General features: G+C 40.7%; 2 protein-coding genes and 3 non-coding genes across 8 annotated transcripts; 2 read left to right on the top strand and 3 right to left on the bottom strand.

Annotated features, from left to right (window-relative positions):
* On the top strand, positions 1–3,618 carry fkbpl (FKBP prolyl isomerase like). Of its 4 annotated transcripts, none has more exons than XM_076878491.1 (5): positions 1–149; positions 1,000–1,152; positions 1,242–1,346; positions 1,428–1,540; positions 2,849–3,618. In XM_076878491.1, exons 2-5 carry the CDS (start codon positions 1,002–1,004, stop codon positions 3,515–3,517), a joined length of 1,038 nt encoding a protein of 345 aa, XP_076734606.1. In that variant the 5' UTR covers positions 1–149; positions 1,000–1,001; the 3' UTR covers positions 3,518–3,618. The 4 variants fall into 4 exon arrangements, with proteins under 4 accessions (XP_076734606.1, XP_076734604.1, XP_076734603.1 ...); XM_076878489.1 differs by having other exon boundaries at positions 1,000–1,161; XM_076878488.1 differs by having other exon boundaries at positions 1,242–1,540.
* Positions 3,619–9,697: 6,079 nt separating this feature from the next.
* trnaf-gaa (transfer RNA phenylalanine (anticodon GAA)) lies at positions 9,698–9,770 on the bottom strand. The gene has a single exon. It is a non-coding gene; the product is annotated as a tRNA-Phe (tRNA).
* A 2,117-nt stretch (positions 9,771–11,887) lies between these two features.
* Positions 11,888–13,265, bottom strand: ebp (EBP cholestenol delta-isomerase). Its single transcript, XM_004558824.3, has 5 exons — positions 13,130–13,265; positions 12,673–12,973; positions 12,521–12,557; positions 12,312–12,442; positions 11,888–12,212 (listed from the first exon to the last, which is right to left on the bottom strand). The coding sequence occupies exons 2-5, from the start codon at positions 12,968–12,970 to the stop codon at positions 11,992–11,994; spliced, it is 687 nt and encodes a 228-aa protein (XP_004558881.1). The 5' UTR covers positions 12,971–12,973; positions 13,130–13,265; the 3' UTR covers positions 11,888–11,991.
* Positions 13,266–13,763: 498 nt separating this feature from the next.
* On the bottom strand, positions 13,764–13,835 carry trnah-gug (transfer RNA histidin (anticodon GUG)). The gene has a single exon. It is a non-coding gene; the product is annotated as a tRNA-His (tRNA).
* A 409-nt stretch (positions 13,836–14,244) lies between these two features.
* On the top strand, positions 14,245–14,316 carry trnae-uuc (transfer RNA glutamic acid (anticodon UUC)). Its single transcript has one exon. It is a non-coding gene; the product is annotated as a tRNA-Glu (tRNA).
* Positions 14,317–14,566: the final 250 nt, after the last annotated feature.

Here is a 14,566-nt window from a genome sequence, read left to right as displayed (position 1 = left end):
AGAAGAAGAAGAAGCCGCACTAACAGAAAGCGAAGAAGAAAGCGATCACCGTAAGGTGTTTGTTTTCGTGTCATCACTGGTAATCTGCCATCTTTATTTCTTTTAGATTATTGGAATAGCAGATGCCAACTTTTATGCATTTATATGAGGTAAGTTGGACATTTGTGAGCTATAGGCACCAACTGACTATCGCTCGTATAATGTAGAATAGTTAAATTCAGGTCCTGTGGACTTGCACGATAGCTACCTGATGCTAGTTATCGTTCTAACGTTACTGGGGCGTGTTAATGTGCGTGCTAGCTAAAACAGTGCTATCTATCAGTAGTAGCATTGGCGACGCTTAGTTGAATGTCCCTGACCTGTTGGTGATTGTTGTCAACAGTCAGCTTTGTAACATTGCAGTAATAACAGTATGGTTGCTTAAATCTAATGGACTTGCAGTGTGTCCTTAAAAAGAATCATGCAAAGGTTGTATCCAGCAAAGCGCTGACACAGAGCCTGAGAGAGGTGCAGTAAGTGTCCACATCCATCTATAAAACACGGTGAGGGTTCGGTAATGGTTTTGTGCGGCATTTGAGACACGATGTGTTGTGAGTTTCTCAAAATTGAAGGAAATATAAATGCAAAAAAGTACAGTCAGATTTAGATCCATCGTGCGCTATCATGTTGAAAGGATCTGATTCACAACAGCTTCATTTTTCTGAATTGCAATGATCCCAAACACACTGCAAGGCACTAAAAGCATACCTGAATGGAAAAACACACAAGTATTCTGAAAAGCAGCCAACATCCAGAGAAGAGCTTTAAATGTCCTGTAAGAAACCTGGACAAATGTTCCTGAAAAAGTAAAGAAATGAGAAAAGCTTGGCTAACAGACTTCGAGCTATGTTGAAGAATAAAGATGGTCGTGTCATGTGACCTTACAAAGCTGTTTATTGTCTTAAATGAATGTATGAACATAACATGTGGTAAACTTTTCTTTCTTATTATTTTATCCAGTGATGGAGCCCGATTACCCTCCAGAAACACTACATACTGAAAGTGATCATGATAGCGTTTGCAACACCTCCTGGGTCTCTGTGTGTCCCCGAGGCCTCTGGAAGGTCCACCAAAAGCGACTAAACAGTCAGCAGACAGCTTCTGATCCAGCAGGTGTAACACGTATGATACTCATTTGTTCCTTGTTATAATGAATGAGTTTTCTTTACTCCAGCTAACAAATATTTCTTTGTATCTTACAGCAATTTCATCAAATAATTGTCCAAGGTTGGGTTCGCTGTGTAGAGTCCAAGTGCGTCTCAAAGCTAACAATGATGAAGCAGAGAATGTAGCATGTGAAAAAACAGGTGAGAAGCTGCCAGCCCAGCCTGATCCGTTCACCGCTGAACTTACTGAATCTGGTACCACACCCTTTGTGAGGTGTAAAGACTCTGTGCTGCAGGTCCCACTGGGTGACTGGACAACACTGAGGCTAGGGGATGGTCAGTGTGATATCACAGAGGCGTGTTTGGAGGGAATGAGAGCTGGGGAGAAGTGTGAGGTAAGATTTAACTGAGTATTGAAGTCTTTGTTTCAGTATTCTGTTTTTTGATGGATGAGGCAGAAAAAATAAATGTAAACTTCATGAAATAAGAAAAGCTTAAAGTGTATTTGGTGTCACAGAAACAGGAGTATTTGAAAACTTTCTTTACAGTTTGTATTCTGTACTATATGCATTCTGGGATATCTGTCTCCAAGTCCACTGTATCAAGTCTGGGATCAATCTTAGCTTGCAGTAAATGATAACCAATCAGACGTCAGGGTCAGTTGACGAGCCGCAGTGATGATTTAAATTGTTTCTTGATTCCCTGCAGCAAAGGAGCCATGAAAAAATGAATTAAATAGACAAATAATTAAATATGTGTAAAATAAAATTAATTGATATTTTAATAAATTGAAATTTAATTAATTATTTCAGCATTAATTAATTTGTGACACATTTGCCCCTTATTGATAGATGTATTTAATTTCTTTAATTTTGGCACTGCTTGACCTCCACAGTGTTTCTTATTTATTTATTTATTCCACACTTGGTCAACAGTTTGCACAGTTAGTTCTTTCAGACAAACCAACCACACTTTCTATCAGTAAAGCACTGCAACCACGTGTGAAAAGCAGCAGGAAGAAGAAAATATTCTTATTAAACCCTGCTGCCTATCTACAATCCAACTTATATTGCAAGTGGGCACCAAAAGTCAAGGAACAAACTAACATTAACATTTATCTCCGGTCCTAACAACACATTTCCAATCAGAATATACCAGAATAATATATATATAAAATAAACGAGGCAAAAAAATAATGGATCCTTTTTCAATTAACTCCAATTTCATTCACATTCTTCATATTGAGTTATCGTTTTAGACATGTAACACTTTTTAAAACAATATAAATTTATACAACTCTTTAAATTATAATGAAGAGACTTCCACAGTCGTATACTCCTAATCGTTGGACTCAATAATCTTTGTGTTGTCCTAGCTAGCTGATGCTTAAAGTAAAATTTCCTTCTGTTGTCTTCTCCCCCCGAACACCTTAAAAATACTCTTTGTAACTTAAATTAATATCTCCAATTTCTCAAATTGATCTCTAATTTCTGGCTGACCATCATTTGATAGCTCATCCTAAAACACACATTTCTCTCAACCTGTGTAAATACTGTTTTGTTTAAATGATCTTTCCCTTCATCTTTCTTGATGAAATCGTGATGGCTAAATGACCGATGCTCTGTCGTGTTTATCCTTGGTTTTGTTTTTAACTGTCAACCGTGTAAAGATGAACGGTCTTAACATTGTATTTTGCTACCCAGATACAGCTTTCTCCTTTGGAAACTGGACCAGATGCTGCTGTTCCCCACCCCTCAGATGAAAGCCTTCCCTTTTTTGCCACAGTGGAATTGCAAGCTTTCACACCAGGCAAGGAAGCCTGGGAGATGTCTCCTGGTGAAAAATGGGAATGGGTCAAGTCACACAAGGACACGGGCGGAGTGAGATTCAGGAGCGAGGATTTGTGGGGGGCCGCGGACAGCTACAGCAAGGCCATGAAACTAGTCATCACTTTTTGTAATCACGTTAGAGATGTGGCGAAAAAGGGATGGGAGTATGAAGCTGAGGAGCAGAGAGAAGCAACTCTGGAAACACTTGATCCTTCAGCTGAAGAACTCAACAAAATGAAAGCTGACCTCCACTCCAACTTGTCCCTGTGCCAGCTAAAACTGAACCAACCAGAGCGGGCTAAGGCCAATGCTGCTAAAGCCACTCAGCTGGAACCTGGCTGTGCCAAAGCCTGGTACCGGCTGGGGAAAGCATGCCAGATTGTGAATGAATTGGAAGAGGCCAAACAGGCATTTAGGAAACTGCTGGAGCTGCAGCCAGAAATGCCTGCTGCTCTGAAAGCGCTTAAAGATATTGCAAGTAGAGAGAAAGCAACAAATGCACAGCTGGGACTGAGACTAAGCAAAATGTTCAGCTCAAGATAAAATATCAGTAGAGAGAAATGTGTGTTCTCATGATTCCCCATTAAATGTAAGTGCATTAACAACCACTGCCTCGATCTAAAATAAAGCCACTGTGATGTTGATTCATGTTTCTCCTCCAACTCTGTTCTTCCTTTCTTGTGAGAGATGCACGAAGGTAGAAATCACACGTCAGAAGGTTTATTTGGAATTGTAGTTGCAGGAGAAAGAGACAAATGACACCATGACAACATTTCTTTGTAGCCTATCTTTTATATTATGGTCTACATCAATTCCCTCATTGCCCCCTATTTTTTTTTTCAGCTTTAAAAATGCATGGATAACAACAATAATTATACTTTAGCATTATAATATAATTTTGATACAAATCCTCCTTCACACCGGTAGATTAACCACGCTAACATAAGAAATGATTTTGGTAGTTACCAGTGCTGAACCAACCAGAGCGGGCTAAGGCCAATGCTGCTAAAGCCACTCAGCTGGAACCCGGCTGTGCCAAAGCCTGGTACCGGCTGGGGAAAGCATGCCAGGGCAGCTATGGCAGAAACCCTACACTGGGTGGTGGTCTAATTTTTTGTTTTATTTCTTGTAAAAGAAAAACCAGTGTTGCCAACTTAGCGACTTTGTCGCTATATTTAGCGAGTTTTCAGGCCCCTTAGCAACTTTTTTTTCTAAAAAGCGACTAGTGACAAATCTGGCGACTTTTTCTGGTGTTATTGGAGACTTGTTTATGACGACTTTTTGACGTGAAAGAGCGTGTTGCTCTTACTCTGAACAAACAGCGGTGCTGCCGTGGGCACCTCACCCGTGCTAAAGCGCTCACGGGCGGAGGATAGTCCTCCCCCAGCTGCAGGAGATGTTCACACCTATGCGTCCAAACTGCAAATGAATCGCGCATGAGCGAAGCCGCTGCTCCGCACTGAGCAGTCAGTTCTTATTTTACTGTTATGCTGTTTTGTGGATCACAAGGTTTAAAACTACTTATAAACACACACACAAAGTAACTCCACCAGAGTGCCTGTTTCGGGTCACTTTTGCCGGTCCAAGACCGCGGTAAAGTGAGCCGTCATTTGTGAGCCGCGGTCAAGCCAGACGCCTCCTATCCGCCGCATAAATTTCCTTGCGCTTTTACACCAGTCTTTACGGTAGCGCCTTTCGACTGAAAGCCTAGACTCGCGCGCACACACACAAATTACAATGGAACAGCCCAATCCGGTTGTTCAGTCTGACGTCACTAGCCGTGTCTGGGTCTAAACTCCGCTGCAGGTCCATATATCAAACGATCACTGTGGCATTACTGAGAGTTGAAAAACTGTCTAAAGTCTTTCATCTTTAATAAAATGATCAGCGTTCTGCTCTACCAGGTGTAACAATTGAGTTTAACATCCAGGCATCCATGAAAACGGAATTTATGACATTTAACGGAGTTAGAAGTTAGCAGGGAGTTAGCTCGCTAGCTTCTATCTAAATACAATATAGCATGTCCTGACTGCGGGGTTTTGGAAACAAATTAAAACATACAGCTTTCTTATCACTTCCAGCATAAATGAAGACAGAAAACTAAACAGCAGTGACGTTTGTAGGGTTACTGAAGTTTGGCTAGCTGGTATATAATGATGTGCTACGTGACCGCTAGCGACATAGCTATGTTAGCATAATATAAACAAGCTAACTTTTTTTCCACTCGATAAAAGTTAACGTGAGTTTTCTCGGTGGTCAGAAACAAATGTAATCGCATGGCAGGATGCTGTAAAAGGACCAAACTTCAGCCAGGAGAACAACTGAGATAATTCATCTACAATACAAAGTTAGTCATTCATATACTGCTGCATGGGCTGGGCTGTAGTTACATCCTAAGGTTTTAAAAACTGAGCTTAAATAAATGATTAGCGGTAATAAAAGCCGAGGGAGGTCAACAGGGATCACTGACTGTTTTAGGAGCTTTTTGAGATCAAATAGAAGAAAATACATAACATTAAACATGTTAACAACACAAAAGCCATATTAAACGCAGACTACTTTAGACCCGGAAGTAGGATTCGTCGCGTCATCACTGAACAACCGGATACAGCCATCGTGACAGTCTGGTTGCATATTCAAAAATTCATTAAAAATCATTCTTAAAAGTTGATGCCAAGCTTTCAACACAATCCTCTTCTCGGACACCTACTTTACCTCTGGGCCAGGTTTTACCCAGATTTACTGTAATATTACTCAGAAATCACAGTAAACTCATATTCAGTGCAATACAGTCAATACACTACAATTATGTTTATTTCAAAAATTCATTAAAAGTCATCCTGAGTAGTTGATGTCCAACTTTCAACACATCCCTCCTCTGGGACACCTACTGTACCTGTGTGCCAGGTTTCAGCCAGATTTACTGTAAAATTCCTCAGAAATTAAAGGACATTTATATGCAATTCAATACAGCCAATACACTACAATTATGGAAATTTCAAAAATTCATTAAAAATCATCCATAATAGTTGAGGTCCAACTTTCAACACTTTCTTACTCTGGGCGTCCTACCGTACCTCTGGGCCAAGTTACATCTCAATTCACTGTAATCTTTATCAAAAATTGAAAGAACAATTATATGTCAATGCTGGATGTGTGTCCTTTCAAAGTGACACTAAATAACAGAACTCAGGCACATCAGGGAATAATCCAAAAGGCAGATTTATTAAACAAAAACAACATACAAAATAGCTCTAACCCATACTACATAACCTAAAAAGAAACAAAGGGACACTTAGAAGCACAAGGAAACAATACTGAAAGGGCAAGAGACACAGTCCAAACATAATCCACAACTAAAATGCCAAAAGAACAAGTCATCCCACATAGCAGACGGGTCTTGCCTGGATCTGGTGTCAAGCCGGCACTGCTGGCTGACTTCTGGCATGGTAAGATGGCACTGTTTATGTGATGGCATGCCACATTTGGCCTGATTGGGTGAATGTGACATGTTGTATAGAGCACTTTGAGTAATATGGGTGAGTAAAAAAGCGCTGTATAAGAATCAGTCCATTCACTGTCTGAACAGAGTTTCGTCATGTTACTTTTGCACTATTATGTTCCAGCACATGTTGTTTATTACATGGCTTACATGGCTAAGGTACACATTAGGCTGACATCTGGGGCCAGAGCTGAAACTTGGCCCAGACGTACAGCAGGTTTCCCGGAGGAGGGATGTGTTGAAAGTTGGACCTCAACTACTCAGGATGATTTTTAATGAATTTCTGACATTTCCATAATTGTAGTGTATTGGCTGTATTGAATTGCATATAAATGTCCTTTAATTTTTGAGGAATTTTACAGTGAATCTGGCTGAAACTTGGCACACAGGTACAGTAGGTGTCCCAGAGGAGGGATGTGTTGAAAGTTGTACCTCAACTACTCAGGATGATTTTTCATGAATTTTTGAAAATTGAGAGAATCCTATTGTATTGACTCTATTAGATTGAATACAAGTTTCCTTTAATTTCTGAGGAATTCTACAGTACATCTGGCTGAAACTTGGCACACAGGTACAGTAGGTGTCCCAGAGGAGGGGTGTGTTCTGAGCCCCCTGCTGTACTCTTTGTACACATATGACTGTGTGGCCACTACCAGCTCCACCACCATCATCAAGTTTGCTGACGACACCGTCGTGGTGGGCCTGATCTCTGATAACAACGAGACGGCCTACCTGAAGGAGATTAGGAATCTGGAGAACTGGTGCCAGAGGAACAACCTCCTTCTAAACGTCAGTAAGACAAAGGAGCTGATAGTGGACTTCAGCACTAAGCAGGAGAGGAACTACCAGACCCCCGTCATCAACGAGTGCCCAGTGGAGAGAGTGGACAGCTTCAAATACCTCGGAGTTCACATCACGTAGGACCTGTCATGGTCCTGTCACATCAACACCGTGGTGAAAAAGGCCCGACAGCGTCTCTACCACCTCAGACGCTTGAGAGACTTCCAACTGCCCTCCAAGGTGCTCAGGAACTTTTACTCGTGCACCATAGAGTGCATCCTGGCGGGAAACATCTTAACCTGGTTCGGGAACAGCACCATGCAGGACAGACGAGCTCTACAGAGGGTTGTGCGGTCAGCTGAGCGCACCATCCGCTCCGAGCTCCCTGACCTGCACTCAATCTACAGCAGGCGGTGCCGGACCAAGGCCAGGAAGATGGTGAAGGACCTCAGCCATCCCAACAACAGACTGTTCTCTCTGTTGAGGTCAGGAAAGCGATTCCGCTCCCTGAAGACCAACACAGAGAGACTGAGGAGGAGCTTCTTCCCGCAGGCGATACGGTCTCTCAATCACACCACCACACAGTACTGACCCACACATATGGTTCTTACACACACACTGGACTTTCTGGACATTGTTTTCACTTCATTACTTAAATCACGCTGCTGTTATTGTGTATATATTTATATTTCTTCATACATTCTTATATAGTTCTATATTGTGTATTTTGTTGTACAGTTATTTTATTTTCAACTTTAATTTATATATTTTATCTTATTCTTTCCCAGTTAAATTTACCCTTCATTCTAATTTGTGTTGTACAGTTATTTCATTTTTAACCTTAATTTATATTTTATTCCTTCCTAGTTAAATTTACCCTTTTTAATTTTTCATATTTATTTCCTATCTTATTCATAGCCTTTTCCTTTTTTGTTTTCTTTAGGTCACGAGCAGTTGTCCAAGCATTTCACTACATATCGTACTGTGTATGACTGTGTACGTGACAAATAAAATTTGAATTTGAATTTGAATTTGAAAGTTGGACCTCAACTACTCAGGATGATTTTTAATGAATTTCTGAAATTTCCATAATTGTAGTGTATTGGCTGTATTGCATTGAATACAAGTACCCTTTGATTTTTGAGGAATTTTACAGTGAATCTGGCTGAAACCTGGCACACAGGTACAGTAGGTGTCCCGGAGGAGGAATGTGTTGAAAGTTGCACCTCAACTACTCAGGATGATTTTTAATGAATTTCTGACATTTCCATAATTGTATTGACTGTATCGGGCTGTTTCATTGTAATTTGTGTGCGCGCATGTGCGTGCGACTGTTCGCGCGAGTGCACGTGTGCGCGGGTATAGGCTTTCAATCGGCACATAAAGCGAAAAGGCGCTACCGTAAAGACTGGTGTAAAAGCGCAAGGAAATTTATGCGGCGGATAGGAGACGGCTGGCTTGACCGCGGCTCACAAATGACGGCTCACTTTACCGCGGTGGTCCAAGCCCGGGTAAAGGAGCAGGGTTGGAATTGTGACATTAAAAAACAATAATTGCTAAAATAAATTTAATTTGTAGTTATAAATAAATTCTAACTGCATTTAATACGTTTTTTGCTCACTTTATGTCTCTTCCACGATGTTATTTCTCTCTCCAACAGTTATATTAGCATGACCCATTATGCAAATTAGGCGATGACGTCATTTAGCGACTTCTAGCGACTTTTAGGACAGCCAATAGCGATTTTCCTTACTGAGGAGTTGGCAACACTGAGAAAAACTTCCGTGTGAACTTTGACAAGACTGTGGATTGCACAACACTGGTCACTACATTCTTCATTTCCGGTTAATACTTGTACAGCTGCTGTTATTGTGTGTGTGTATATATATATTTATTTATATTTCTTTATACATTCTTATATAGTTCTATATTGTGTATTTTGTTGTACAGTTATTTTATTTTCAACTTTAATTTATATATTTTATCTTATTCTTTCCCAGTTAAATTTACCCTTCATTCTAATTTGTGTTGTACAGTTATTTCATTTTTAACCTTAATTTATATTTTATTCCTTCCTAGTTAAATTTACCCTTTTTAATTTTTCATATTTATTTCCTATCTTATTCATAGCCTTTCCTTTTTTTGTTTTCTTTAGGTCACGAGCAGTTGTCCAAGCATTTCACTACATATCGTACTGTGTATGACTGTGTACGTGACAAATAAAATTTGAATTTGACCCTAAACAGCCTCGACACAGTTTGCAGCACATTTCAGGCTAATAGATTCACATTTTTAAGGTATTTTTACTGCTGTCAAATGTAAAATTAGGTCACATTTGACACAAACCGTGTGTGAAGGGTTAAAACGGTAAAACGTTCTTGTACGTTTTACTCCCCGCCGGGTGGAAAGCCGACACACCCAAATACACGGTTGCATCAAAATGCCGAAACCCGGGATCGAACCAGGGACCTTTAGATCTTCAGTCTAACGCTCTCCCAACTGAGCTATTTCGGCACACGGTGTTGAAGGTTACCAGGGTCTACAAACTTTTAAATTGGCTACAAGGCAAAAAAAGATGTTTTCATTCCTGATGCGTGATTAGTTTGAGAAGAGCTTAGCCTGTCTTAACTCGTCGAGTTTAATACGTGACGTGATTTAGCCCCTCAGTTGTATGGTTCCGTTTCACCCACGTGAATATACTCAAACCTACATTATGCATTCTCGTTAAGTAGAACGTGGACTTATTTCAGCTTGGTTTTAATTATCTTCCGAGTTCAGAGGCGAATGCCTTTAAATAAGTAAATCGCTGCAGTCACATGTGAAGTCAGTTTGGTTCAAACGTGCATAAGCCCCAAATGTTAATTATGAGCTGGAAATGGTGTAATCCGTAATCACTGAACAGGGTGATCCGAAGGGCCAGCTCTGTTCTAGGATGCCCTCTGGACCCAGTGGAGGTGGTGAGTGACAGGAGAACGGCGGCTAAGCTGTCATCACTGTTGGACAACATCTCCCACCCCATGCAGCAGACTGTGACAGCACTGAGCAGCTCCTTCAGTGGGAGACTGCGGCACCCACGGTGTGGGACGGAGAGATTTCGCAGGTCTTTCCTCCCCACTGCTGTCAGACTCCACAACAAAGACTTTAACTGAACAAACACACACATCCACACATGTGCAATAACACTAAGTGCAATAATCTTTTCTGGCATCGTTGTATTTTTACTCAGTTGTATATAGCATTCGTATTCTATTTTTATCTTATTGTATATTTTTATTCTATTTTATTCTACTGTATATAGTATATTATTTTATTCTATTCTGTACAGCTGTGTACTGTATTTATTCTTATTGTATTCTAACTTTTGCACTGTCCACTTCCTGCTGTGACAAAACAAATTTCCCACGTGTGGGACTAATAAAGGTTATCTTATCTTATCTTATCCACTAAAGTCTATAATGTTGGCCACGTGACAAAGAAATAATACAGACAATTCCATGTGAAAAAATTAGAAATTTAAAGTTTTTGTCAAAATGTTCGCAAAGACATTGTGTGGTGGACCACTAGAGGGCTCCACTCACACCCAGTGTAAAGAAAGTCTGTTGCTGTGTTTTGGAGCGAAACGTAGTCAGTTCTGTTGTGATGAGGAATAAAGCAGGAGTTAGAATCGAGAGCTCTCGTGTCGTCTGTGTTTACCTCCACAATAGCATTTCTAAACATACTAATTACATTAAGAAAGATAATTATTTCAGGGTAAAAAAAATACTGGGATCAACTATTTTACCCATCTAGCCACAACACAAACCACTGCTGAGCAATGATGTGTTTTAACTTTGTTAACGTCAAAGCTTGTAAAATCAAGTTAAAACTGAGGGTTATCTTCCAGTTTACATACGTTATAAAAACCTAAGCAAGGTTTTGAGCTGCCACTTGAGAAAGCATCGGTTTAAATGTGAGAAAAGCAATCGTTGATGCTTACAAAGTGTTCACTGCGTTTCCAAGTGCTGGGCAGCAGGTTGACTGATCTGCATGGAGAGTAATTTGTGTGGATGGAGCTCAGATGGATGCTCTCCAAGATAAAGACAATGCTGGATACCTCCCACGCAGTCCATGACATGCTGGCTGGTCACAGGAGCATGTTCATTGAGAGACTGAGATTACCAAAAAGCACCACTGAACCACACAGGAAATGATTCCTGTCCGTGGCCATCTCCCTGTACAACTCCTCCAGCTAATACACTGTAAACTGCAAATCGATCAAATATGAAGGAGGTTGGGATGGCTACAAGAAATGACTCCAGCAAAAAGGATACACAGTTCACTGTTAGCATCAGAGCAGGCTAATAATTTCCATACTGGTAATTTTTGGTTCATGTGAAATCTCTTCTTCTTCTGTGGTTCACACCACCCTCACCCTCATAGAGCAGAAACATTCCTACATCCGTATGCTCTTCGTGGACTTCTCATCTGCTTTCAACACAATGATCCTACAGACACTTGTTGATAAATGACTGACTCTTGGACTGAGCTCTACAGGGACACCTGTATCATGAAGGACCCCACTCACCCAGCACACTCACGCTTATTTTGCTCTTCTCAGAAAAGAAGTTGCCAAGTAAAAAAAAAGAAAAAAATCAAGGAACTATTACTTTATCAATATGAATGTCAGCAAAGTCTCATAATGACAGAGATGTAATGTTGCAGTATTAAATGCCCCCCCTCCCATACACGCACACACTCAGTTCTTCTTATTCTTCTGAGACTTTGTGCTGTCCGTTTGCCTCTGGGCTGCTGACAGATGTTTCCATGCATCCAAAATGAGCGCCAGCGGTATGACAATCCACAGGGTGTTCATAAACACAAAGTAGAACCAGAAGTAGATTGGATGTCCCAGCTCGCTGTGGGCGTAGCCATCTCTGTGCTCTGTGAAGAAGTAGAGTACCGCTCCATATGCCTGGCCTGAGTCAGATTACGTGAGAAGACAAAATAAAGCTACAATTAAGCAACAATTTATTTCCACCTGAGGTTGGCATGAAGATAGCTTCTGTCCCGTCTTACCTACTGAAATGATGAGCTGCAGGAGAAATCTGTAGGGCTTATTGGTTAAAAAGGCATAAACAGCCCAAAAGCTGAATGGACCCCACAACCAAGCAGTCACAGTCTCCATACAAACAGTAAAGTTATCAGCACTAGAGAGAAAAGAAACATCAATCGCAACTTTTTAAAATCATTTTTATGCACAAAATTGAGAGCAGAAATGAGCTTACATTGCATATCGACTGTCTCCCTTGCAGTACTCTTTCCCTGTGAGAGAAAAACATAAAACACATTGACCAGATTTTACACACACGCACACACACGCACACACGACAGGTAGGTTATGCATTTTTCTAAACACATGTTCTCCGTTAGTACTCACACAGCTGTGACAGAAAGCGCTGATCTCCTGGAATTATATCATAATATAGCGAGAACCAGCCCTCGATTACACAATGGATGAAGCCACAAACAGCAAACCAGCACACAGCCAGGCGCCTCCATGCGCCCAGGCTGCTGGTGGCCTGGCCGGTGATCAGCCAGGTCACCAGCATAAACAGCCCAGACACAGAAAACAGAAACACCAGAATCTCTGACATCGACCGATCGTTGGCCACATAAGTGGGAATTGAAAGGTCCCGAGGCCAGTAAGGGTGATGAGATGCTTCAGAGGAGTCCATTATCTGTTTGAATACAGAAACATAATCAGCACTAGACTTAAAAGTGTAGAGTTAAACATTCTCTGTATTACATTATATTACATTCTGTTCTAGTTAATTCACAGAGTTAAAAGTGTAGCGTTTTATGTGAGAAGTTCATCGGTGTGCTTTTATCCTTACCGTAGATGCCACCAAATGGGTGTTCAGCTCCACAGGTAATTTGACCTAACACACAGCAGGTCAAAGATTCACTGCTATCTAACATACCCGCGCACATAAACTCAAACGAGGAACTCCGTGCCTGGGGGACGTTACCCGTGGATCACAACAGCCAATCAAACATCTTTAAGCATAGAGCTATTGCACATGAGATCTACTGGCTCACTGATTGGCTCTTCCTCTCGGAACATGGACGTTGTCTATGACATCTACCAATGAAAAGGGATCAGCCCTCTTTTTCAAGGCGAAAGTCATACAATGTTTTAGGGTAGGGTAGAAAATGGCCTTCAATCGGAAGATGCTCCATCTGATAATGATTTAGTAAGGAAATATTTACAGTTAACCTTTCACTCGCATGGACTGAAAATGACGAGAAACAAAATGTAGCTGAAGTAAAGCCCTCTTAAATATACAAACCTAACGTGGAGTGCACCCATGTGATTTCCGATGATCATTTGGTCTAAATAGGTTAAAGGAAAGACTTGTAATTACCCTAAAAACCTTACATTTTTACTTTAAAGTATACGAAACAAAATTTGCTCTTTACGGCATAGTAAGAAAAGAGTCGTCCCAAGCCGTGCCAGGGTTTTATCCCTGCCGTGACCCGGATTCGAACCGGGGTTGCTGCGGCCACAACGCAGAGTACTAACCACTATACGATCACGGCGCGCTACTGGGAGACATGCTCAACAGTGAAGCAGAAGCGTATATGTAACTGTGTGAGCTGCGTCGTCGAAGAGTGGTTTGACGTCTCGCGGCAGACGACTGCTGTTTAAAGTGACGTTGTGACCGTGTGCGGATCTGCTTTCCGTTAAAAATAGTTTAATTAATTAATATTCTAATGTGAGTCCTGCATAAATAGTTTCTTTTTTAATACTGAGAGTCGTTTTCATCTTAGCTGAAGTTTTTTTAAGCTGTTTTTTTAATCAGTTCTTCAGATGGTACCTGTCAAAGCTACAAAAAGGAGGAACAGTAGTAAATATTAAATGTCACTTAAATACTAAATATATGTACAAATAAGTCACAGTTCCATATATATCCTTCATCTATAGATATGTAGTGAGGGCCGTTATTGCTCCCATATGGTCTAGCGGTTAGGATTCCTGGTTTTCACCCAGGCGGCCCGGGTTCGACTCCCGGTATGGGAACTTCGTTTTTTTTTTTATGTTGGTTTTATGGTTTTATCAAATTTGGAACAAAATGTTTTGTATTCATACTTTAATGAGATTCGACAATTTACTTAATGACTTAGAAAGTCAGTTACTGTAAAACAGCAACAAAAAATTATGGGAAGGGTAATCTTAACAATATCTCAATATTATTGCTTTCGTACAGCGTTTCTTCGAGTCCATAACAGTACATAGGATTCCAGGACTCATAAATGATTCAAAGTCACAC

Source organism: Maylandia zebra, linkage group LG20, assembly GCF_041146795.1.
Source record: "Maylandia zebra isolate NMK-2024a linkage group LG20, Mzebra_GT3a, whole genome shotgun sequence".
Classification (NCBI taxonomy): Eukaryota; Metazoa; Chordata; class Actinopteri; order Cichliformes; family Cichlidae; genus Maylandia; species Maylandia zebra.
The sequence above is the reverse complement of the archived record's forward strand: the minus strand, read 5'-3'. Positions and strand labels throughout refer to the sequence as shown.